Source organism: Tyto alba, unplaced genomic scaffold (assembly GCF_018691265.1).
Source record: "Tyto alba isolate M040663 unplaced genomic scaffold, T.alba_DEE_v4.0 Super-Scaffold_7, whole genome shotgun sequence".
Lineage (NCBI taxonomy): Eukaryota > Metazoa > Chordata > Aves > Strigiformes > Tytonidae > Tyto > Tyto alba.
The window spans coordinates 18,118,008-18,144,726 of NW_024881328.1; the positions used below are offsets into that span (position 1 = coordinate 18,118,008).

Below are 26,719 nucleotides of genomic sequence, written 5' to 3' on the forward strand. Positions count from 1 at the left end.
AATGGAAGACTTACTTTGCTGCTTGAATTCCTCTCTGCAAATAATCCTGCTATGATAAATTCTGTATTACAGATTTTTTAAAGCTAGGTGAGAGATGAAGAATAAATATGGTATCTTTTACCTGAAGATGATGTGCTTCCGATATGGCTGACGATGCTGATGAGACGATAGGAGTGAGGAAGCTCTCCTGTCTGAAAGCAAATTCAATTAAAGCTTTTAGGTATTCGCTTTTGTCCCACACAGCTTATGGACAAGATGATTTATACCTGAGATACCAGCTTTGGCTGCTGTATTCAAAGCTGCAACCCATTCCAGGACTGCAAAAACAGACACCACGGTTCAGAGCAAACAAGGAGTCCTTCCAGAAGTGGGGGAAAAGCCTCCCATCTTATTTAATCTTTCAGCAAGCCAAAGAACATGCAAAGGAGCCACTCTGACCTCAGAACAGATGCTGACTCGAGCTCTACACTGCAAAGTTTTCTAAACAACAATTTCCTGAGCGACTTCCACTGATGTCAGAATCAATCCACCAAGTAAACATAGAAAAGCAAAAAGGGAGCACCACCCTTACTTCTGAAATATCAGAGAAATACCCTTGATAACGGCACACAGATTTAACAACTAATACCAGATATGTAGCCCAGATTCTCTTGTCCTGCACCTGTCATGTCAGCAGACAACATCCTCTTGGCTTGCAGGAAACGTGTTCTGTCTATTCACTGCCAACAAAACTAAATGATAGTAAGTAGCTTCTGACATTTATTTTTTAATCCTCTCTGACCAGGAAATGTTATTGATACGATTCACGTACAATACTCTTAAAATGTAACTCTTGGTTTAAGGGTAAGGAAATTGGTAAAAAATTGTAATACAATATAAACTGCTCAAGGAAACTCCATTTATTTAACCTTCTCCACTCTACAAAGCACTCCTTCCACTGAGGGAACCAGGCCACTTCCACAACACTGCTGTGTGGAGCCTGAGCATGCCGGTGGCCGGCAGCACAGCCTAGGTTACAGTTACATTTCACCTAATGGGAATAAGATCTTGCCACAACTTCTCAGTTCTGGTGGTGCAGGATCTAGAAGCCCATGGTGTTGCAACTGAACTCCCACGTTGGCTGAAGTCCTCTCACTTTGTAAGTAAAAATTTCATGCCCATTGCTTTACATGAACTGGAACATTTCTGGTACAAAATTACTATTTCCTTATCACCATTACCCACATCTTAGGAAAACTCAGAGGGTCTCTGCAGCTGTTTTTTGGTTTGGTTTTTAAAAATTAAAATAACACAATAGGGCAGACTCAAGGACAGAAATTCTCTTTCTTTTAACTTCTGAACACAAAAGACCATTTTAGACTCTACACAAACCCTGTAAAACTACCTCGAACACTAAACTGGTGGTAAAGAAAGGGTGTATTTCCCAGTTGGCTTTTGAAATCATAGATCACACCTCAGCATTTCTTTTCAGCTCTTCTGCTTCAGCTTCTGAATACTCCATGTCAAGAACATCCTCATTCCCAGAGTCTTCATCAGAACCAATGCTGTCCAGGAGAGAGCTGTTAAACTCTAGATAGCATGGAAACAATGATACCGCATGAGAAGCCGTGGCACACACCGGAATTCCCAACAGGTTGAGGTATATCTACCCACGTAAACAAGCCAGTAAAATGCTAACGTTTCAACCTTCCTTTCCAAGGAAAGCAGGAGATACTGAAATTTCCAAATAACTCTCTCTCACTTTCCCAACTTGTCAGAGTAAAAGTTAAGAAAAGTATCTTGGACTACGGAATTAATTTTAGCATAATCTTTCTCATATTTTTACAAAAGGGCACCATGGCAGTGACAGCTGGGTGATAAAAGAGCATTTAAGCACCCAATTCGCTCCAGAGCACCAGTGGTCTGCAGCCAGAATTGACATTAAAAGAACAGCCAGTCTGGTCAGTGAACTGTAAGTTTCTGCAACAAGAAGCTATGAAGTACAGTTTTAACTATAAGTTGCATTAACAAAGTGCATTTTTCAATTAAAACTGGCATCAAAATGCTACTGCTGGCAGCAGGCATCTTTTCATTGTTTTCAATGGTAAGAAGGCTGCTCACCGCAGGAACTTCCAGTTTGCTTGGCTGAGCAAACTGCAGGCAGCTTTCTGTAAAGAGCCGGAAGGCACCACTGCTCCCTGTACACGCTGTTCCAAACTTCCTGGGATTCTGCAGCTACCCGACTAATTTAAGATTTTGTACAGTACTCATTAGGAGAAGTAGCTATGCTTTCACCAGCTAAATTAAAGCTATGGAGTCCTGGGTGGATGCAAAATTGAGATTAACAGGACACTACTCAGAATACATTTTTTTAAGAGACTATCGTGTCAGTTATGATGGTGATCTTTCGCCAAAGGGATTCTCCCACTGCTTGTCCTGCTAAATCATCAGACCCTGGATTAGTATAATCTTCTTGGGAAGTTACAGATGAATCCCTTTAGCTGAGAATATTTTACTGCTGGTTTCCACACTTACTTGGGCTGTTGTGAGCTAGACTACATCCAAGAAATGCAGTCACTTAGGCGGGTGTCTGCATGAAGCACTTGCCACGGGTATTGCTAAACACCACTTCACCAACGGTCCCTGGATGACTTGTGGTTCTTTGATTGCAGCACCACTGGGAACCTTCCTAAGACAAATACTACCAGCTATGTGCTCAAGATTATTAGCATCTCCTTGAACAACTGCTGGCTGATGCCTTACAAATGAGGCAGTAGCAACCTGAGAAGCACAAGGCAACACTCATGTTTAAGTCAAGCGACTGCAAATCAGGAGGAAGAAGGATTTCTAGCCTTGAATTCTTCCTGGCCACGAATCAAGGAAGATCTGAGAAGGACGGGGCACTCAGTCTGCCAGAGCTCATCAGGGGACAAGACCCAAGCTGAGAGATGCTTAAGCAGTACTCAACTTCTCTTCAGAAGCAGACACAGGTTCATCCACTAATAACCGAGGGCCTTTAAAGGTGCCCGAGAGACTACGAGTATCTTAATACTTCATTACCCCTCCTTCTCCCCCGTTGGAGCAGGAATTTTCTCTGGGTTCTGCTTTGCTCTGCCAGATTGTATGAAATCACTCGCATGCCAGCCTCACACAAATGTTAAACAGTGCCTGAGGCTCAGTACACTGTCTGGATTTGGAGAAGACAGATAGTGTATTTTGGGTTTCTTTTTTCACTCCCAACAGCTATACCTTGCAGTGAGGTCTGTCTCCCGCCCATCCCGTATCAGATACAGTACTTATTCATTCTCCTGGACAAGGCCAGTGCATTCATTAATCAGCACTAAAATATCAATACAAGAAAGAAATAATCCTTATGCTCTGACTAGAGCCATTAGCATGCTGGCTGGCTTTTGCTGGGAATGCAAAACTTCAAGATCCATTTTGCTCTCTCTAGATTAATATATTACACATTATATATACTTAATATAATACATAAATAGATATCTCTAATTAAAAACTCAAGAGACAGAAATAAGTCATTTTTCATATTAAGTTTTTCCTGGCATTTGCTTTCACAACCAAGAGCAAGAAAAGCTGTCCTGATCAAAGCCAAACACAACAAAGCACAAACCAAAAGGACATGAAATCCCAGCTGTCTTACAGACACTCAGGAGCTGCACTCACTCATACATACAGATCTATTTTCCCTCAAAAGCAACATCCTAGAAGAAGTTAAATAAGTTTCACCTTGTAGGCTTAATTCCGTGGCTCGTTTAAGGTCATCATCCTCTTTTTGTTCTCGTGCCTCCTAATGGGAAGAGAACAAAACTTAGCTCATTGAGACACTTCACTGTTTAAAATTCTTGTGGTGCTCTTTTTCCATTGAAACTGTGCTGCTCTGGTTTCTACAACAAACCTGACATTGTAAATTAAAGGTTCTGTGTGAAGGAATGTTTGCAACCAGCAAGAGTCCAATGTTCCCGTGCAACACAACCTGGGACAAACCTTCATTAAGGCTTGTCAAAGCTCCTGAAGTTTGGTATGCAGCAGAGCAAGTCTCTAGTAACACCAAACGCTTTCTCTGGATCATTAATTTGAAAAGCATCTGAATGAATTTGCAACCCTTCGCTAAGGAAAGCTGTCACTTACACACAAAGCTCCTCACACTTCGGCAAAATTTAGACTACTTCTGCTCAAAGCCAGCTGAAGACAGAGTCATTAAATCCTGACAGATTTTATTATTTTTAAGCCATTTGAAAGCAGAGCCAGTGGTTCTATGTAACAGGTGTAACTCAAAGGCTGAATGCAAAAAAAGACACCACTAAACAACCAGGTATTAAAAATATTATCATGAGCAAGTAGCAAAGAAACCTCAAGTCAACAAACCCTTCTAATCTTTGGATAATATCATGCCCCTGTTCCTCCCACCACTCTTGAAAGCTCAGAGCTACAGCAAGCCAGTCAATAATATTTAATGATCTGGCTTCTTAATTCAGGGCTTGAATGCTTTCAGTGCACCTGAACGCAGAACCCTAACTATGTATTTCAAATCAAGATAACCACAGCTACTGCATTTCCATGCTTGAATCATTAGAATAGCAGATTTTTGCTTCAGAACTGTAGCAGAACAACACTCAAAGGGCAGTTTTACATTATTAGCATGAGGCCTTTTATCTCACTATTTCTAAAGCATTTGAGAATCTTTGTTAAACTACTCAGCATTGCTGAATCAAAGCTACATCTGGCATGGAACATACCAACCAGCACCTCATAATGAGTAATGGGAGGGAAAAATCCAAGAGCCATGGAAACATCAGATCTCATAAGGAAAACCATGACAGCTTTAGTATTAATAGAGAGCAGACAAGGGCACCTATTTAAAAAAAGACCTGGCTAAGTGCTTGCCTCACTCTCAGTGGCTCGGTTAAACTTGTGGAAATCAGTTACAGGTCTTAAGTGGAATACAGATGATTAGCACACAACCCGAGACCCCAGTTCTTTCCAAGTTTAAATTAAAGGACTTGTTTTAGACTAAATTATTTAGGATCCTTTTTCCAATTTACTAACAGAGAAGGATCACATAAATGCTCAGTTCCTATATTCTTCACTAAGCATCCCCTATGTGCTAGTATCAGAAACAAGACACTGGAATAGACAGATCTTCAACCTGACCTGGCATGGCTGCTCTTAGCCTTTGCATTGAAGCCTGCCTCTTGCACTTCGAGTCTTGACACGACACACTGCCAGAAGCAACTGCCAGGGAAGCTAAAGGTGGGCTTGGTTCTCAGTGACGGATAGCAAGAGTTTAGCTCAGTTTATCATCATTTTTATATAATGCTACAAGCCACTGTATGAATGTGCACAGAAAGCTTTGAGAAATCTACAGGTCTGTGATGTAGCAAGCACATACAAAACATGCCCAGATGTATCCAGTGCCATCACTCTTCTGACACTGGAGCTAGAAGAAACCCAAACCGTTTTTCATCTGGTTCTCTCAAAAAACCAGCAAAATCCTTTTGCAGCTACTGCCTGAACACAAGCTTTTCCTGTAGCCATCAGGTTTCCAGTGTTGGGAAAGATAACTCAAGGAAGCAAACTTTATTTCTTACTTGCTCTTGAAGGCTTTGAGCCAGTGCCTGCTGAAGTTCTTGTTCTTCCCTCTCTCTCTCCATATCGTACTGCTGCAGCCAGTCAACCTCCCCCTGGGAGCCTTCCGGAGTTTTGTTTTCCTTATTCTCATCAAAATCTTTAGCTATCTCAGTGAAATTGGCAGGACCTTAGAAATGAGAAAGTACAGTTATGCTTTCCTGGGTCTTCTGTTTGTTACCAGCTAAATCCTCTTTAAATCATCACAATCCTTGCAACACAGTGACATCTATTGACAGGGAGAGCTCACCAGCCATAAGAAAAAAACCCCACATGAGTCAAATAGAAAAAGCTCCAAATCACAGGCTTATACTTATTTTAATGGGTGTAAGATGAACCATTTGATTAATCCCCGAACCTGTTTTCTTCTTAGCCTTTTATGTTCACTCAGAAACAGCAACTTTAACCAAAGTAAGATGTCACACACCACAAGGTTTCTGCAGGCATGATGCTGACACTTGAATTTCTCTAGAAAGAACCATGGATTATAAAAATTTGCATTGCATATTATACCTTGGAGTACTACAGATGAAGCCACAATTAAAGCCAAATCATATGTAAGATGGAGGGAAGCACAAACCTCAAGCACTGGTTAGATTTGTCAACTTTTTGCTACAGGTAAGAGCCTCAATCTTGTGAGCACTATCTACAGCTTTGAAAGTGCAAGATTATAACTTATCAGTTCACCTTTAAAGCGAACAGTACAGTAGAAGTGTTTTATAAAACCAATTCTCCCATTTGTTTGCAGCTGAGAGAGAGTCAGGACCTGCTCTAAAAGCTATCGTGCAGCAACATGTGAAATTTCATAGTTTTGCCCTATGCAGACTTCAACATCTGCTCGTTAATTATTACGAAGGATTATACAAGGCAGTCTCAGTATCTGTGAGCTCTTAAACACAAGACCACCAGAACTATAATCCATCAGTCTAATCCTTTTAAGATGAAAAACAAACCAGAATTTATTACAGGACCTTTGAAAACTTCCAATGTAAGAAGAAATACTCAACTCTACTCACATAACTGTTATTTGAGGATCACGCAGCAGAAAAGACATCTTCTGTCATATCTAAATTAGCCTTTTTTGACACCACCACAAATTATTCAGTGTTTATAAAAAAAAATATGTTACTAGCAGTAACAAGAAACGGACCAAGTGAAATCCGTCATGTTTAGAATCATCTTGTCTGATATAGCAAAGCATCCTTTGCAATTAAGTTTCCTTTACATAGAACACAGGATTGCAAACTCATGGCATGTTACATTCAGCTGCCATAACCAGTAACACAACATACACACATATCTGAATGCTAAATCATATGCTTTGTAGTACTCGTATTTTTGGGCCATATACAGTCAAATACAGAAAGCTGAATTCAGTGTTGAGTGTTTACCTGCAATCTTAATCAGAAAGTACAGAAACTTTTAATAAACACATACTTTTTGCTTAAGTGTCACAACAGAGCCTTTAGGTAATTACATTATACTTTCCAAAGAAAACCTGCAGAGGGAAACATTAATGTGGCCACTCTCTCACAGCTCTGTTTCACACAACCATAAATCAAGGAGGACACAAACAAGGCTGACCACAGACTTAGTTTTCTTATACACTGCCTTCCAACATGAAAGCTGTCAAGCATTGTCCATTGAAACAAGCGTGATTTTTGGTAATAGAGTGGGGGGGTTGTTGTTAATATTTAACCTCCTGAGTTAGAGGAGAAGGAGAACATATTGTTGGCCTGTTTTTCCAGGCTAGTAGAACTAAAAATCTGACTGAAAGCATGTAGCATACAAAAAATGATACACATTTAAATTTCCTTCAGCCAACTAAAGGAAAACACTCAATTTCCCCACAGAGAGATCAAACAGGCTCCTTCTTGTACTCAACTGTGCTTCTGGGACAGAGGCCATAATTCATATGCTGGGTCTCTTATGCTCAAGGGTATACTCTCACATAAAAAAGTATTAGAAAAAATTACAGAGATAGAGCCAAATTAATTAGTAACTAGTGACAAAATAACTGCATTTATGAAAGCATGTGTCTTACGCACCCCAGACATCACTCTTGCACACCAGCAACGTGAACGCTGCTACTGTGCTGCCCAGACTACAACAGCTACAGGAATGAAAATACTTTCTGATTATGAAAGTTTAAGTTCCAGACTGCCAAATCTTAGTAAATTGAATTGTCTGGTATGGGAACCAGCGGAAGCATGTGTTAATCAGGAGAGAAAAAAGTGGAAATTAACTCTGAAGAAGACCTTACCTTTATCAGAGAGGTGAAAGACATACAAGAAAATACATTCTCACAGTTCAATGAATGAAATATTTTATACACAGGGAAACTGCAAGAAAACTCTGAGGAAGTCAGGCAGCTACAGCAGTGCACTTGCATCCAGATTCTGCCCTCATACATTGCTAACCTGCTGCTATCAGTAACCCGCTTTAGCTCACTATAGTCCAACTAAGATGATTACTTTGCCTTACCTGAGTCTAAAGCTGCTTTGGGTTTCTCCATCTCCATACATTCCAGGTTTTCCGGCAATTCCTGAATTTCATCGTCTCCAAAACCAGTGTCTGGGCTGCTTGTGGGCTTATCTTCGTCGTGGCTCAGAGACAGAGAAGCTTCCCTTTTGCTAATCTCCAAGACAGCTGCTAGCAGCTCATCTTCGCTCATCCCATCAAAACCAGCATTACCCAGCTCAGGTTTATCACCCTCCATTTTACTTCTTTTTGAACCCTAGAGATGAATGGAGCTACGATTACGTGCTTGAATAAACAGGTATATAACATCAGCTTTACATTTCTGTGGAGAATTTTTTTTATAACCCAGGGAGTGGGAGCTTGGCTCTGTCAACATTAAACAGATAGTTATATGAGACTTAGTGGAAAGACAACCTTTGCAGCTACATTCACTCCAAGGAATAATATTTAAATATAAACTACAACCAGTTTTTACAGGCCCTTTGGATTAACATACACAAGATAACTCTTCCCTTCAACATATGTGTTCCACCTTTAGGTTCTGAAGAATCCTCAAACCTCCGGCAAGTCAGAGCTGAGGCACAAGTAGCGAAATTGCAAGTTTATTAACAAGGGCTGGAGCAGTAACTGAGAGTTACTGAACTCAAACACGGGGATGGAAAAACAGGAACTGAAATCAGGCTGGTATGAAGAGTAATTAAAATTAGGTTTGGTGCTGCAGACTTGACATATGAAATGTTGCAAGGGGCAGGACTCTGCAAAATGAGTAAGAAAACAGTTAATCAGGGAAAGAGGGGGAATTATTCTTTTCTGATAAGAGAATTACTTTAAATTGGAAGAAAGGAAAAGTACTCTGGTCTTAATCTGAATTTTTCTAAAACTGACACTCGTCAACTCCTACACCACACTGATTTGCAACTAATATGGTAATCTCAATAATTTTGATATTAACTGTTAATCAGGAGGTAAACCCCCATGTATACATATACTTACCATATGCTTAGATTTTTTTCCCCCCTATATTATGTTAAAAATGGGAAAAAATAGTTTCCATCAGAATGTACTTAGAGGTCTTATTCCAAACTACATTTGGGTGGATCTCAGGACTCCATTAAAACCAACAAAACTACATTTTTACTGCTGCTTTTTACTTAATTCAGCAGGCTTTTGATGAACAAGACCAGCTTTATATAGCAAACATTTTGTATGAAAACTGGCTTATCAAACAAAATTAACAAATGAATTAGCCAACTAAATTGCTTGTTCTAGACATCATGCCCTCCAAGAATTAGAACTGACAAATTTAAACCTCTCTCCTCACATTTATTCAGGCACTGAATAAGGAAAGAAGAGTACCTGCTTTTTAAGCTTTCTGATTTCTCTCTCTGCACCTGTAGGCTACTAACATCAAAACTGGTTTAGCTCTTCAGCAAACCCTAGTTCCAGGCACTTTGCCAACAACTACCACTAATTCAGTGGCTGGACTTTAAAGACTTGGCAGCATCTGTGCGTTATTTGAATACAACTTTCCTATTAGAAATTATTTGCATAGATTTTAAGTAGCTTAGGCTCTAAGACAGGCTGATTTAAATAACTATTTTTAAAAAGTACTTCAAATACTACTTCATTTGCAGAGGCAGAAATCACAGGAATTGCAGTTCTGCCCATTTTAGCTGGGTACCTGCTATTTGCCCCTGCAACCCAATGTTGTATACACCCACTGTTCCAGCCCTTCTCCCACACAGCAGGACTGTTTTGCAAGCAGAGCCCCGCAGGGGGTAGATTGGCCCTGCAAAGTGACTGCCAAGCCCCTAATGCAACCCCACCCACAGCTGCCATCAGAAGCACACCAAGGGAAACGGTGCAGCAGCAGTAATGCCACTTCCAAGGACCAGGACCAGGACCAGGTCCTCCCAGGACAACGCTGAGAAGGACACAGGATCTGGTTAATGATCACAAATGGCTGGTCAGGCTTGCGGTTGAGGAGTGGCCAATGGGCATGGCCACAAAGAATAAAGTCACTTAATGTGGAATCATCACCACCACTGTCTCTTTCCCACAACAGTCTGGAAAGCCTATAATTAATTTCCTATTCAAATTAACAGGCTTTATTCCCACAATTTCTGCACTCACTGGGCTTGTGTGATAGAGACTACCTACACGTCTTCACAAACAAAACTCGAGGAAGAATCATTTAGGACAATTTTGAGATACTTTTTCTACACATCAGAGGGACTTCAAAGACAAGCTAGTTTCCTTCCCCAACCCACAGTCAGCTATAGATGTGCCATGCAGGACAGCAGTTGCCTACCCTGTTCCTCAAACTTTCAGCAAAGGGCTTTCTGCTTTCTCCCACAGCAACCCATTCCATCCCTACATATCCTGAGTATCCGGAAGTTTTCCCTAATATTTAATATAAAAATTATTGTCTGCAATTTAGTCTATTACTTCTTGTTCTATTCACCACAGGCATGGAAAAAAGCTCAAGTGTTTCTATTAATTTACTTATCTTCCTTGAAGACACAAGCCCTACTTTATATTTCTCCTTAAACTAAAGATTTGCCTGCTCTTTTCCCCAAAATCTTCCTTTCTAGACCTCCAACCATTCATGTTTCTCTCCTCTGGCCCCTCTCCCATTATTCTATAACTCTCTTCAGTCCAGAGCCCAAAGCTGGATACAGAACTCCAGCTAGAGCTCAATGCTGAGGGAAAAAGGAGAGTTACTTCACACAACCTGCAGGCTATGCCTCTGTCCATACACTTCTCTTTTCAACCAGCCTGACCTTGTGGCCGACTGTCACCTTTCATGCCCTTTCTGAAGGCCCAATGCTTTCCCAGCTGTTCCCATCCCACATTTACAGTCCTGCTAAGACTAGCACCTTTAGCCTTTTCCCATTGACAACCTCTTCTATTTTTATGCAATTTCTCATATTTTTCAGGATCATTCTTAACTGTAGTAGTGAGCTTCATCATACTGGCAGCCCTTCCCATCTCCGAGTCTTCTGAAAATTTATTAATCATTATCCATTTCATAATTTATTTAATACTGAGTGGATCAGGATCCTCCCATCAGATCAGAAACTGTAGATACCTTCCCGCTGTGACTTACTGCAATTCAGACAGCTTTATGCCTGTCCTTTAATGCCATAATCAAGACCACAAGTCTCTGCTTGATTAAAATAATCACACAAATGTCAAACACTTAAGAGAAGTGAAGATGCAGGACACTCGTCCTAAGCACCAGGCCTGCAACACTCTTAATAAAAGAAAGTGGTACTGCAAGATAATCCTCTAAGCTTCTTGTTTTCCCTTCTGGGTCATCATTCCTTCCCACACAACTCATCTACCTGCTAATGTACTGCCCTGATAGAGGCAAAAAATACCTTGGCAACATTATTACTCATCACAGTGAAGAGCTCAAAGTCAATGTGAAGTTAACTGCATCTTTACACCAATGAACTTGATCTCTACATACTTCTACATGTCCACCTCCAAAGACTTACTGCTTCAGTTGCTAAAAGCATTTAAAAAGCCACACTTGAAAGGCGACACAGATTGGATGTGCAAGAAGTTCTCTGATTTGAATATTTTGCTTAGCCTAACTTGTACTGAATCTAATTTAATCAAGGGCTTTACTGCATAATTTTATTATTGACAGCCCATTATATTTCAGCCTGGGAACATTATTAGTGAAAGTTACCCAAAGGACTGACAAAACTTCTAAGCAGCTGGTATACGTAACCTGAAAACACAAGTACAGTTGCAGTGCAATTACCTCTGTTCCCAGTGGGAACCCAGGACAACTGTACAGAAAGGACAATTAGCAAAGCACTCCCTTCCAGCGCTGCAGTACCAATTAGGAGGAAAAACTTATCTTACATCAATTTTATCCACAGTCTAGTCTAAAAAAACACAGGCCAGACATGAGCACATATAGGATCTATGTATATGAAAGTCTGTGCTTTTTTCCCTTACCTTTTCTGGCTCTTCTTGCAGTTGTTGCTGATCTCTACTCTGTATGTTACACAACCTTTGGCTATGGGCAACAGAGCGTTTCAACGGCTCATCATCACTGTCAGAATCCGTGCAGAGTGCTCCAGAGCTCTTTGACTTGAACGTGTATTTTCTGTAAGTTAAAAACATGGCTATAAAACTTTACAGCATTGGACAAATCTGTTTCAAAGTAACTGTTGAAGAAGTGTTACACCCAGCTTTCACATTGCAGGGCAGTACACTTTGGGGAACAAACTGCAACAATTGACAATAACAATTTATTAACATAGCAGGCAGAGTTTTCAGGAAAGGTATATTTTACTAGGTTAACTGACACACCTACTTCAAGCCTGCAATAGCAACTTACAATGTTGAACGTTACTAAGTGTGTGGCTCTTGCTTCTAAAACCAAGGATTCTGCACTTTATTACCTAGCAATCCCAGGCAGTATTCATTTGAGTCGAGTCCACAATAACACACAGAACTTGGCACAAACTATTTGCTTCTGAAGTTTACTAAGCTGGACAAAGGACTTCCCACATCATTACCAGGATATAAAAAGCACAAATCTGCACAAGTTTTTCAGCTTTCCTGTTCGATCCTTCATTACGATAAACTCTTCCTTCTTTAGAACAGAAGACAAAGGAGTCTGGGGATGTTGTGATTTTTGCTCAATTAGGAACTCTGGTCTTTAAGTATTCCACAATGCAAAACTATCCAGTGTGATATCGCATTTTTCACTATATCAAAAACTGGCCTTTCAAAACAGCTTATAAAAACAATGCCCTCCCATCTCTGCAAATAAACTTCAAGGAACTAACCACCTGTTCCCAAAGCACGTATCAGGGCTCCACAGAGCCAGAATAGAGAAAAGAGCTAGACTGCAGAATTAGAAACCATTGTGCTTCTTATATATGTGACTTGCAACTACAAATGCAATCTATTTTAAGATATCTGGTACTGATAAATCTTTTGAACAAACTAAATCCAGTTCTCATTCTAATGCTCAGCCTTCTGTCTGAAAAAAAAAAAAAAATCGTCTTTGCTTGCTTACAAGTTCCCAAAGGTTCTCAAAAGAAATGCTAAGGTGATCATGTCAACTAGGCAAATTGTACCACTGATATTAATTTCAGCTAGCATGTAACACCAATAAAACTCAGATATGAGAAAAGACAGTAGCTGAAATAATTTACTGCAATAGGAAAAAATAGAAAGAAAACAAATAGCAGAAGTGGAAAGATTAAAGAAAGAGAACTAGAAAATTTTAAAATGCCTTAAAAATTACCCAATGAAACCCCAGGCCATGGGCATTTCAGAGCTATAACTCACCTAGATGGTGTGGAAGTGCTTACAGTACAGGAATTCACCATTTGGGAGGCTTTCAATGGACGGGAACTATTAAAAAAACAAAGTATTTATCACAGCAGTTACAGTCTTTCAAATATAAGTGTTTACTTGTCTGCTATGCATGCAAATCCATGACCAAAGAAACAAGTAGAATACCATTACGTTATGTACTTGCTAATTGCTTAGATTTAGAGTAATAACTCCATCATGCTATAAATATACAACAGTTGTTCAAAACCATATATAATCCTTCTAAACTTGATTCACTTCTTAGTGATGCACCCTTAGGGACAAGCTCACAAATTAAAGGCTTTGGGCTCCTATGTCAAGACAACTCATTCCTTTATTTTTTATTCCCACCAACACTTGAGTTCCTGCTCCCAAACCACAGTCTCCTGCTGCTGTCTGGATCGGCCGGTTTTCTGGCATGTCCCACATCTCCATTTCTCCTCCCTTACCTAGATTCCTCTAAACAAACTTCCTGCTCCATTTAATCCTTCCAGGGGCTCCTCAAAGTCCATTGCTATCACTATACGTCTATCCACCAGATGGCTGCCAATGCAGAAATCTTTTCCAATATTCCCCCTCAAATCAGGTCTGCTTCTCTTGAGCCTAGTTATCCTTCCACTCTCTGGTCAATCAAAATGGTTTCAATGACTAAAAAAAGCCATTGGAAAGCTATTTCAAACACATTTTCAAGTATTTTTGCTCTGGTTACCTCGAGCTGTTTGTTACGTTTAAGATTTCCATTGTTAAAGCAAACTCTTGGGAAACATCCACATAAATCTCAAATGCCAGTAAACATTCAGCGCAAGAACACATGCCACACTGCTGAACATATACACCAGATGTGTCCTAACCCACTATGGCTACCATGGTTATGTCACTAGGCAGGAACCACAAGACACCTGAGGGTTTCTTATTCCTTATTCTGCCATGGACTTCCTATGTGACAACTGGCACATTTAATCTGTGCCTCTCAGGACAAGAAGCTGTACGGAGATAACTGTGACAGGGAAAAGGAGAGAGTATTTTCAGCATTTGAAGTACTCAGATACTACAGTGGCACAGGAAAGACAATGAAAAATGAACAGTAGCACAGGATGGGCAAGTGGAAATTAGCAGAAAAAGGTGGGCTGTTACCTCTCAGGCAGTTAAGTGTAGTGAAGGGAAAGGTAATCTAGACTGTTTTGGACTAAAAGGCATAAATTTTAGAAATTACTAAAAAAAGCTCTCTTAAAAAGGATAGAAATTTATTTTCAAGGACAGAGAAGAACGTTATCTTACAAAATATTCCCTAGATAATGCCCTACCAACTCTTCCTACTGCCTCTTATCATGCTTCCTTTCCATAAACATTCTCATGATGTCGTCGTTACAAACTAGCAGTACACATCTGAAGATCCATAATTTTAAGGTTTCCTTGCCCAGATATCTTCTGGAGGAGATCTGACAACTGCCTACCTTGTGGTACATGTGTTTAACGTGGCATGGATCAATCCCAAATTGTACACTTACATTGCAGAATGGACACTCCACCCCAGTGTCAGTGGCAGCCTAGTGCTTTCTGTACAGTGTGAAAGCAGGGTTAAGTATCTTGGAATAACCACCTGCTGCCCAACTTTATGATTGAGAGACAATGCTACATTGAAGCTGTATCGTTTCAGATGAAGAATCAGGACCCTGAGAGATACAAGAAGGACAAATGTTAATCTCAAAACAGAAGTCAGAGAAAACCTATTCAAATTACATATAGCCCTGTTTACGAAATGTATTCATCTGACTAAAACAGATTATTACTCTGGGATGGTATGGAAACACTATCCACCTCTTATCTGGCAAGAGACAGGTAATTACTCTCTCAACTTCGTGCAAGGTGCAGAGTACAGACTCTGCTGACTCAAGAGGCTTACTGTTTTAATCTGCATCACCTTGCTCTTCAGTCAAGCAGAAGCAAGCTGCTCTTACCAAACTCATTACTTCTACTACACAGTGAGAGGTAGGAAACAATCAAAATATCATTATAGGCCTGAATGCTGGTATATTACTCCCAGATACTCAAGACTGATGGAGGGATCACACAGCTGTCCAAAACTGAAGAGGAACTGTGCCCAGTGCAAGATGTGTACTTGGTTTATCCGTCACGACACTTCCTCTTTGAAAGAGCTTTTGATCATAACAGTAAAGAGCCTGAAAAGGCCTCCTTACACTGAATCTTTTCCCTTATACTGTACTTTGTACTGTCTATTTAGATCATGCAGCTGTATCATCACTTATGTTGTGCTAATATTGAAAAACTTAGACAAGGGTTTTACAGTGCTAGCATAAATACACTATTTAAGCAAAACACAAGCTAACTACCAAGTTACTGGGTTCAGTATGAGTGTACCTGGGACAAGGACATAGTCCATTTAAAGTCATCCAACAGACTCTTTTAGCTTTACATCCATCCCATGAGAAAATGATACCTACAGCCAAGCACTTCCACTCTGAATAATGAACTAAATCCAACCAGGAGGTCAGAAACTACTGAGCATGCCATATAACCCCCAAAGTGCCTGCCTTCTTCCTCAAAGTGCCGTGCTTACTGAGAAAGAAAATAGGTATCAGCATGGGAAGAACTCATTGATCAAAGCAAAACCCTCTATATACCTTCTGGCGCTAATGCCTCCAACTCAGTCCTGCCCATCAGGTCAGCTGAGTACAAAATATTAATATTCCAGAATACATTTACTGTTTCTGTTTCCCTCACATCCCAGAAACCCCGAGAAAAGGGGAAGGGGAAAACTCAGCCCTACTTGTGTAGCAATAGGGAGGAAAAAGAAGTGTTGCAGAGGGTGCCCAAGGGAGCTGATTTAGAGTGAAATTGAAGAACAGCATGAAGACCACTATCTGCATGTGCATCTTTCTCACATGCTGTCCTACCCATTTTCCCAGCTTTACTCTTCGAGGGACTTTTGCTTGCACTTTGGTAATGTGTGCTTCCATGAAAGAGAAGAACAGATATCAACATTCACCTGGGAAGCCTGTTGAACTTGTGTGTGACTACAGCAGACTTTCCATTGCACTTCTCACAGGAATACTCGATCTCCTCTGCCTGTTTAAGAGAACAGAAAAATGACAGTGGAATAAAAGACACAACAAACAGATCTTAACAGAAAGCACATTGCTTTTGGCTGTCACAGAAGCTCTTCAAAACAGCAGTTACAATTAAAATTATAAACACCTTCAACATGACCTAACAAGAGGGCATCTGATAAGAGGACAGGTAGCAGAGCTTACAATTTGACAGCATATCCACTAATGCAGGTGGAATTTTTTTCTGCAAGTCTATTACAGACCAGTGAATTAACCACAGTTGAGATAAATTAGCGTCCAAAGAGAGGGGACAGTCTTGCAAGGTTTATAGTTTTCTTTCCCATACACGAGTTGTAGGTTTGTTTTTTTTTTTTTTCCAATAACTTTTGGTGGAGGATAATTTGCCATGAAATTTTCTCTTTCTTGTTCAAAATCTCAGCTTTGTCACTGAAAAACTATCCTCATCTAAACTTGTCAAGGATGTACTGCACCAGAGTAGAATTTTGAAAAGTCAGCAAAAGGGGAAGCATCACTGTGCTGAAATTACATGACTTGGTCATCAAACATTTCCACAGCCCTTTTCTTTAAGTGAGGCAAAATGACACCACTATAATTTTAGGAATTTTTTAAAATCATAAGACCTCCATCAGCTTTTAGAAGAATAAGCACAACAGTTATGCTTTCTGTTGAAAACACTATCTGTAAATGGAGAAAAAACACAGGTCTGTCTCAAGATATGACAAAATACAACACTAATTCACAGATGTAAGGCTCATTTTTAGCTTTCAGAAACCTCACCTTGAAGTTCCACTTACAAGATAAGCATCCACATATTACAACTATTTTTTTTAATTATTATATCGGCATGACCTTTTTCCTCCATGCTAATTTAGGCCAGTACATAAACTGTTGAAGCATCTTAGCCCAGGAGAGGAAGCAACAATTCCCGAGTGATTACCTCAATCTGACAGCCTCCCTTCTCTCCTCTGTATTTGCTTATGCCTCAACTCTTCCACCACAAAATGGGGAAGTTTACCTATTTCACAGCAGTAAAGATCAGTTAATTTCTGCACAGCATTTTACAATAAAAACTCCTCTATACTGTTCATGTAAAAACCTCAAAAGAAGTGCAAAGTTAATTATTCCACATGCCTGCAATCACTGTCATAGAAACTAATAATCAGCTATACAATTAAAATTTCCATATGGTATATAACCTACACATACTCCACAGTGAATTAAAAAACCCCAGAACTATGTACCCGAAAAAAGAGGTCAAGAGAATCCTGGATCGATCGGGAAGGAAGCAATTTCTTTCTTCGAGGAAGGTCAATGGAGAGGTCATTAAACTGTTCTCGTTTAGTGACTGTTTCACCACACCTAAAAAAGAAACACGCTTATGTAAGTCAGATGAAAAATATACTTGAAATTAACGACAACTTACATTTTTTTAGGCTAAAGTAACTTCCCAGAAAATATATGCCTCTTGATCAATCTATTTTTACTCATCAAAATGAAACTACTGTTTGATTCTTATGACAAGGTTGAATTTTGGCTCTACTTCAGTGCTTTAGAAGTTGAAAGAAACATTTGTGTAAAGGTGAGAACAAAAAAACACAGACTGCTTTGGAGAGGCAAGCAGTCAGGTATACAGGAAATCAAAGTGACTGCTATGTAGCTGAATGTCTTCTTCATTCAGCATTCTTAGGAGAAAAGTGAGCCCAGCCCAGAAGGGAAAGCCTAGAAATACTTTCAAACTGGTTTTAGAAACAAAATAGTAGAGTCCATCTAAAAAAAAAATAAAATAGATCTCAGTTTTCTTATGCTTTTTTTTTGGGAAAAAAAAAAAAAAAAAAAAAAAGACCCTACAGTCATTTGTCTTTAATAATTACTACCTGCATTTTAGGGAATTAATGCAGTACACAAAAAGTAATATTCCCAAACATCTGTGTTCATGAAAACTCTGTGGAATGCAAGCAACAAGTCTGCTGCACAGGTCATATACAACAAATGCCCAGGCATAGTGGCTTACATCTTTTTCCACAGTAGTCTAGGGAGACAAAAGAAAATATCATTCCTGGAAGCCCTTAGAAAGAACAAATTAAAAATATGGCTTCCCATTTTTTTAAAGAGGAAATGTTACTTGGCTGAAACCCCCTTTTCTGTCTATTCTCACACAACCAGTACACTAAACACAAAGCACAGAGGCTTTCCACTGGATATATAATGAAGAACCAATGGTATGAGACTGTTTAAAGAAGGCCTGTAGCAGCAGACAGAGCAGTGTGAGGTTTACAGCATTTCTAGACCATAGAATATTTTCTAAATATCTAGCTTTGGAAAAAACATGGTTCTTAGTTCTAGTTACAACCTGTAGATGAAGTCACATAAGATGGAAACACCAGTCTTTTAAGGTAAGTATGAGAAAATCTCTCAAGCATACTTACATTTTGCAAATGATAGAATGCTGAACCTCAAACTCTAAGTTACTGATAACTGGACATGTATAAACTTTGGTGGCTGAGAGGTCATCGGAAGCCCGTCCAGGTGAGTTATCTTCGTTAGGGATTGGCTCGCTCTTCCAAGTTTTGTTTAATTTTTCCATGTCTTCCTTCAGCTGATCCAGACACTGGCTCAAGAACTCATGTGCATCCTACAAATAGGGTAAACTCAAAGTGATTTTGTATTACTTCATTCAGTATCTTTCTCTCAAGCACACACACTGAGGAAATTATGTTTTAGTTCATTAAATTCAGCAATATTAAGGCAGTTCTGCTCTAACAAACAGCAGGCAATCATTGTCAATCAAAAGCTCAAGTCATTGTCAAATAGAGTTGAAGCTTGACAGGAATTCTGTGCAGCCCAAACACTGAACACATTACACATAATTGTTTCTAGACAATATGGCACTTACGTTTTGCATGTACCCAGAAAATCTCTCTGCAGTAGCTGAAATGGCACTTTTCACCTTCTTGAGAAGCTCTTTCTTAACCTCAGGGCTGCAGACATCCTTTTTAGCAAGCAGATGGGCAAAACGTCTGCAGAAGGCAATGCAATGAAACACTGATTGGCTTTCCAGGACTTTAGAGAAACAAAATAAAACTCATGATACCTCATTTTAAGAGTCTCTAAAAGCTTTCCTCCTGTGATAAGTGGTTTAGGGGTTATGTATAAAAATATCTCATATATAATTTACCTTTTCCATTTCAAGTATTTTGAAATCTCATTTGAGACCATCATTGGAATAGAACCCAAATGAACAAAAAATTCCACAATCTTTTAAGGTGAAGAGTCTTATAAATTTCTATAAACTTATTTCCAACCCACCATGTTTTTTGAAAACATTTGTACTAAAAAGAGATATGAAATCACATGCCACCAAAATATGCAACAGAAAATCACAGAAGTCAACTTTCACGGTCAGGCGGCTTTCTATTTATTTTTTTATTTTTAAATTTTCAGTTTCAAGCCTTACTTCTTTTGGCAATTGCACCCTGCCCTCCATCAGAGGCACTACAGTATAAGCTCTACCCACAGAGTTTACCATTAGGTATATCGGGCACAAGCTTCAGAGGTCTTTCTACAAAAATTAGGGAAAGGACATTACAAGAAACACATGGAACAACCTCTGATCCTGAGTGGTGTAGGATGAGTTCAAGATGACACAGCAAAAATAGAAATTACCCCAAAAGATATAAAATGCTGTGAAATGGAAACATAAATGGTTCTGATAATCCTGAATCTTGTTTAGTGAGAGAAAATAAGTGAGGTACACAAGAGCATATGTAATAAAAATCCCAAATGACAGAGTGTGGTACATAGAGCAAAGAGCAGTTTGTCTTTCTGAGACACATACAATGGAATCTAAATGGCACAGGAATTCAAAATTTCAAAGAGAAAAGAGAGTTTTACATTTTACAGAAACCTTTGGAGTTTTTGACATGAGGTTTGACTGAACTGAGAGTTCAGCTGAATTTAGAAAAAGATTAAGTATGCAGAACTTGAACATTCTCCACAGCTAATAGACAAAGGATGTTTTCCAAAAAGGCATAAGCCCTCACATATCAGGTGAAGCTGGTGACCCGCTTAAACCCTAGCTGGTAATGTTTTAAAAATAAGTTATTCTGCATCTATTTATTTTGCAGTTTGTTGCATTTTCTTCTAAAGCATTTCACACTGTCACTAGAAATACAGAAGAAGATAAAAATTACTTCCTGTAACTCAGCACTGCAATTTTTAAGACCCTTCTTCCCATTTCTAAAATAAAACTCCAAAATACAGAGAGCTCTAGGATTTATTTTATTATCTACACATGCAAATTACCCTCCACAAAGGTGCTTCAGTATTACAAAACTAGTTTCTCAGTAATGGAAGAAAAAATATCCTTCCCAGAAAGTGAATTTTACCTGATAAGTGCATTGAGTGGAATTTTTTTCCATGGGATACCCTGCTTGAGCAAATCATTAGCAAAAGACTGAATTGAAAACAAGGACTGTAGAATGGCATTCATATAGCAGGTGTTTCCCAAGTTTGAAAATCTGAAAAAAGGATTGAACATGGTATGTATGACAATATGTAAACATGTGAGTGTTAAACATTGCACTATTAATATGTAGGACATTCACCCCAGCCACTCCCCACAGTTTCTTACTGGAGTCGTCCTCCTGACTGTCAGACTAAACTGAAAACTCATGGGAGGTGGCATTTATCATGAGAGCACCCATGAGTTTTTACACTCAAAATTTTAAAAAATGTGTGTATTTATACAAGATAGAGAAATGAAACATGAAAATGCATGAAAGGAACACGAATTACCTGACATTATTATATCTCTAAAATTAGCAGGAAGTAAATTTAAGAATCCATATTTTCCAAACTAGAAAAAGTGTTCCCTGTCTCAGTGTTCATTCATTTCAGGAATTTTTTTTTTCCATTAAATTATTATAACAAGAATGTGCATATTCTGATGATCAAAGTGTGCATACTAGATAAAGAAAATTAAATTTACCCTTGTAATTGTTGTTGAGGATGGGTGGAAAGGGGCACTCGGGGTTTGTTCCACCCTGTGTAATCTTGATTAGATCTCATTTTTTTAACAGAAAGAGGGGCAGGCTGAGAAAGAAATCCCAGACTTCTTTTGGCTGAAGGGGTCTGGCTGGATACACTAGACCTAAAAGCATAAAAGGATAAGAAGTGTAAGATTTCTAATGTTCTTCCACAAATAGCTATAATCCATGACACTGGAATAGTACCATTATAGAAGACAAGGACTGGTAAAGCCACACAAGGTAACTGGCATGTATCCTAACGTAAGAGAGCTGTGAGAGAGAGAACTTCCTTCCAGAGCACTTAAATACTTTGATCGGTTAAATTTCATTACATCCACAGGTGTGCATGCAGTGTAACCAAGTCTTTTGTCTTTAAGATATTTAACAATTCCCCACTGTATGATGAGAGGAAGAATGATAGTGTAGCATGAGATCACCACTCCTAAGATATGCTTAAAATTCACATCTGGGCCAGAGTCTTCATTTTCAGCCTCTTGTTCTTGTAACCTAATCACTCTGGACCTCAGTCCCTCATGTGTAAAACGTGGACAATGGTTCTTTTCTTCCTTCATCTTGTATCTCATCTATCTAGGGCAGAGACCAACAGTTTGATTGCACAGCATCTAACACAGAAAAATCCCAACCTCAACAGGATTCAGTATTACTAAAATACTGTTATTAAAATATAGAGTTTCAAGCCATTTATCTACTTGGGAAAAATGAAGCAAGCATTCAGTCTAAAGTTCCAGAGTTTATATAGAATTTGAACCATCTAGAGTTTAGATATCATCTGGATCAGTCATTCACAATGAATATAATAGACTGAGTGATTTTAGAAAGTCTATCTATTGAAAGCAGTAACTGGAGTTTGTAGATGTAACTAGAGCAATTGTAGCCACACTGAGTATCTAGATTGTACTTCTGGAGGGGGCGGGGGAAATAATATATATATATATATTTACACATTTTATGCATATAAGCTATGTACTACGTGATAAACACACAGGAAACTGAAGATCCTAATTCCTGGGAAAGAACTGTCATTTAAAGTTCATGCTAGTGAATCAGTCCTACCTGTCCAGGGTGGAACTGCCAGTGGAGTACTCTTTTGATGAGGATCGACTACCATAAAAGGATGATGACTGCAGTGGTAAAATACCTTGAAAAATGGAAAGGCAGGCCATTTTGTTCCAGGTAACTCAGCTATTTATACAATATCCAACTTATTTTAAAGTATTTAGTCAAAAGGTTTAAAAATCCTCAAATACTGTTTTCCAGAATTGGCTGGGAAAATACTAACACACATACTTAGAAGTACTAATGCAAATATTATTCATATGCAGGTAAAGACGTGCTGGAGTTTTAACTGAATTTAATACCATAATCTCCATCAAATCCAAATTACAATACAAAACATTACAAAGTCACTGAATGGTCTTAACTATCTGAAAGATAATAAATATCGACCTCCTGTTCAAATACACAAGACACACATAACAGAAAACTCAATAATGATTTCCAACACGGTGCTGTCTTAGTTTGGGCTGAAATAGAGTTAATATTCCTTTTCAGGGACTAGATGAGTGCTGTGTTTTGGATTTAGCTTTGGGTTTGGTATGGGAAGAATGCTGATAGCACACTGGTGTTCTCAGCTGCTACCGAGACTTCAAGGACTCTCCGACTCCCCGTGTCCTGCCCGTGCGCCAGGGCACAGGGCGGGAGCACGGCCACAGCACCTGACCCTAACTGGCCAGTGAAATATTCCATATCATGGCACGTCATGCTCACTATAGAGAGGAGGGGGGGTTGGGAAGGGGCTCTCTTGCTTCCGGGATTGCGATTGTGGGGTCTTGGTATCTCGGGGTCGCTGGCCGGGAACCGCTGGGGATTGGTCAGCGGGTGGGGAGCAATTACGCTGCACATTGCCTGTTTATATATTTCTTTTTGTTTTCCCCCCATCATCGTTATTGTTCTCGTTTTATTGCCATTATTAAACTGTTCCTACCTCAGCCTGCGAGTCTCCCTTCACCCCTCTAATCCCTTCCCCATTCCCAGGTGGGGAGGGGGAAGGGAGGGTGATTAGCTGCGGTGGTTGGTTGCTGATCAGGCCCAAACCACAACAGGTGCTCTCAGAATTCAAGGTAAATATACAGACGTGGAAGTAGTTTCTCTTTCCAGTCTGAATTCCACAGTAAATTACTATATGCTTGGGGCAAAATATGATTGTTTTATTGTTCTGATATCATTGTGTCAGATCCTGAGATTCTAATGCCTCAGACGGTGCCACATGAAAAAATGCTCTCAAAAGACAAAACCCCACCTATTACAGTGAATCACAGCTTAATTTAGTTTGGATAATGAATAAACATTTATTTCTATCCCAGTTTGAAGTGGTTTGAGCCATGAAACTTTCAAAAATGCAGATACATGAAGCAAGTCTGCAATACTGTTACCTGAATTTGCAGGTATACACTTACAGATTCTAATTTTGACTCTAAAGAGTAAATGAGATTTTCATTCAGCGATAAACATTCACCTTACTGGCTCCTCCAGCAACATGCCTGTGCCATCAGAGCTGCACTAAAAAAAGAATGCGTTCAGCAACATTCCCTATAAAAACAAGATCTTGAATGCATTCCCCTTTATGGGGAAAGAGGCTCAGTATTTATTTGTAAAACTGAAGAAATGGTGCTGCTTACTAGCTTCTGTACATACTGCCTATAAAACCTTTCTAACAGAACTTTGGTACAAAGAGAACAAAAGTCCTGGCCCCAAAGAGTCCCCCCTCTAAGTTCTGGGGAAGAGATAGGGAAGTAAAAGCACATTTTCAGCACAAAAAAACTACCTTACAGTTCATGAGGGCATTAACAGCAAAGGAGAACTTTAAAAGCAAGCAAAAAATAAATCCTTAGGTGTTTACAGGAATTCCCTCCTCCCAAGGGGAAGGGCAGCTTGGAGCAAAGTTTGAAGCTGCTTGTTGAATTTTCAAACAAGCCGGTACATGGGCTGGCATCAGCACCCCAGTATAAAGGTCAGGGTCACACTAGAGCTGGACAGGCTTTGAAAATGAAGGCAAGTTGTTTGCATCTCATACAGCTCTGGAGGAAGCGAGTCAGTGGCACAGGGAGAGCACATTAGGAAAACCACCTCTGCAGCAGCTTTCTAAATTATTATCAAAGAGGTTAAATCATATTGGTCAAAGCCAGCTATCCTTTGGCTTTACTTTTATTTTTTTTTACCTGGTGTCCTATTTTCCTCTGCCTGCTTCAGATTCAACTGTTTCTCTCTGCTGCTGTTCAAGTACTTCCATGCCGGATCACTCAAGGCTTTATTATTCCTACAGATAAACAAGGGTGGAAGTCAGTGCAGTTATAGAAAACACAGGATATTTCTGCTTGATATTTACAACTTGCTTTAAAGCATTTCTCTCCTACCACCTTTATTACTTGGCTGTGGAACTTTTAAACTTCACTTGCAGATAAGTTTAATCAAATCATTTAAACAAGCATTCTTACTTATGATTAAATGCTATTTCAAACACATCGAGCTTATTCTCCAAATGGCAATTTCCCTTTATGAATTTTGTTTTGAAAAGGGTCAGAAGTTTAATGAAGAAGGTACCTATTGCTATACACATGTAGCACATATGACAATCCTGACTAAACTGACAAAACAAAGATGACAACATTTCCATGTGCCAGTTCCTGCAAATCAACTGCTAGAGCAGGTTGTATTTCCCTCAATAATCCTGATTGCAAACCCTATTTCAAGCACCCAGTGTGTTCAGAACTTGACTAGTGGTTGGCCTGTAGCATGTTGCTGAGACAGAAAATACCCAAGCATTATTTTCAGAAAAATTTACTTTTACAAATGAATAGTTTAAAATCAAAAACTAGAAACATTTACTTACGTTGAAGAATCATTCTCTTTGGGATAATCTTCACTCATTTCTGAACCAGGAGGTTGTGTTCTTTTTCTCTTTTCACTGATGACAGAAAATTTTGAAGTGGTCATTCTTTCAGAAAGGCTAGTACATGATCCTCTTCCAACTGAACAGAACTCCTGAATGCTTTCTGTGCATTTTGCACCTATCTTCCACAATCTCCACTTTTGTAACATAGCATACAGAGAAGAATTTAGTCTGCCCAGCTCTTAAGTTGTTCATAAAGCTCTAGTGCCAGTACCAGCCAGAGGCTAGAAAAGCACGTATTAACGGCCTGTTAAAAGTAACAGCAAAACCAGAGGAAGAAACATATTCCCTTCTTACTTCTAGGTGTACTGAGTTCCACCTGCAGCTCAATAAAGAGCTAAATTTTAACAATATCGTAAGAGGATAACACTCCTACCGATTCTCCAACAAGCCTGTCCTGTGAGGGACTGATGATGCAGGAGATGCTGAAACGTTCACCCTGCTGCTGGGTGTTCCAGCAGAATTCTTAACAGACGCTCTCGCTGGGGTACCCAGCACCTTGCGAAACGGATTTTCCTCCTTACTTTCCATGGTCACTCTCTTGGGAGGAGTCTGAAAAACCAGGGCCAGGGAGACAACCAAATGGTGAAACACATGACCATCTTCAGTCTAATCTAGCATTTACAGCACTGCTTTACTTGGTACAGTGTAGCATCCAAAAGCAGAAGAATGGTACTTGTAAGACAGTTTAACACTAATTAGACATAGGTAAAATTTTGACTGTATCAATGCAAGTCATAAACATGAAACTCTACTGCAGTAACCAATTTCCCTTCTCATTTTCCAACATTAAGTCAGTTGAACTTCATTTTTTAAAATCTCCTTTACATGCTTTGACATTAAAAAACCCAATGCATGATTCCTCAGTATCTCCAAATCAGCCCTGGGTGGTATTAAAAAAAGAAAAGCTGTATTAAAACCCCACACAATTAGAACAGTGCCCTGACAGCCTTAGGCCAAACAAGCTCCACATTTAGCGCAATGGAAAGAGCTAATAGTCGGTTGACTAAGGAATGTTGGTCAATTTTAGACTTGAAAACTAAACATGCCTAATCTTACCACTGTATACACAGCCTTAAAGTTTTTACTGTGAGATTGCCTTTAAGCAACATGCAAAATTTGTTTTGGGACAACGTCAAAAATATTCTCCCTCAGGGCAGTAATACAAGGATATTCAC

The 26,719-nt window shown here is 39.4% G+C and overlaps 1 protein-coding gene across 1 annotated transcript in view; it reads right to left on the reverse strand.

Annotated features, from left to right (window-relative positions):
• USP37 (ubiquitin specific peptidase 37) overlaps positions 1-26,719 on the reverse strand; it is a 38,000-nt gene that overhangs the window by 4,820 nt on the left and 6,461 nt on the right. The window contains exons 5-22 of the mRNA XM_032984837.2: positions 25,918-26,093; positions 25,482-25,556; positions 24,811-24,908; positions 22,646-22,730; positions 21,532-21,693; positions 20,930-21,061; positions 19,438-19,561; positions 18,971-19,176; positions 17,786-17,903; positions 16,463-16,542; positions 14,964-15,128; positions 13,429-13,494; positions 12,082-12,232; positions 8,110-8,362; positions 5,589-5,755; positions 3,727-3,787; positions 1,454-1,569; positions 122-191 (exon numbers count right to left, since the gene is read on the reverse strand). Coding sequence (XP_032840728.1) covers positions 122-191; positions 1,454-1,569; positions 3,727-3,787; positions 5,589-5,755; positions 8,110-8,362; positions 12,082-12,232; positions 13,429-13,494; positions 14,964-15,128; positions 16,463-16,542; positions 17,786-17,903; positions 18,971-19,176; positions 19,438-19,561; positions 20,930-21,061; positions 21,532-21,693; positions 22,646-22,730; positions 24,811-24,908; positions 25,482-25,556; positions 25,918-26,093 — 2,305 coding nt within the window. The remainder of the gene's footprint in view (positions 1-121; positions 192-1,453; positions 1,570-3,726; positions 3,788-5,588; positions 5,756-8,109; positions 8,363-12,081; positions 12,233-13,428; positions 13,495-14,963; positions 15,129-16,462; positions 16,543-17,785; positions 17,904-18,970; positions 19,177-19,437; positions 19,562-20,929; positions 21,062-21,531; positions 21,694-22,645; positions 22,731-24,810; positions 24,909-25,481; positions 25,557-25,917; positions 26,094-26,719) is intronic.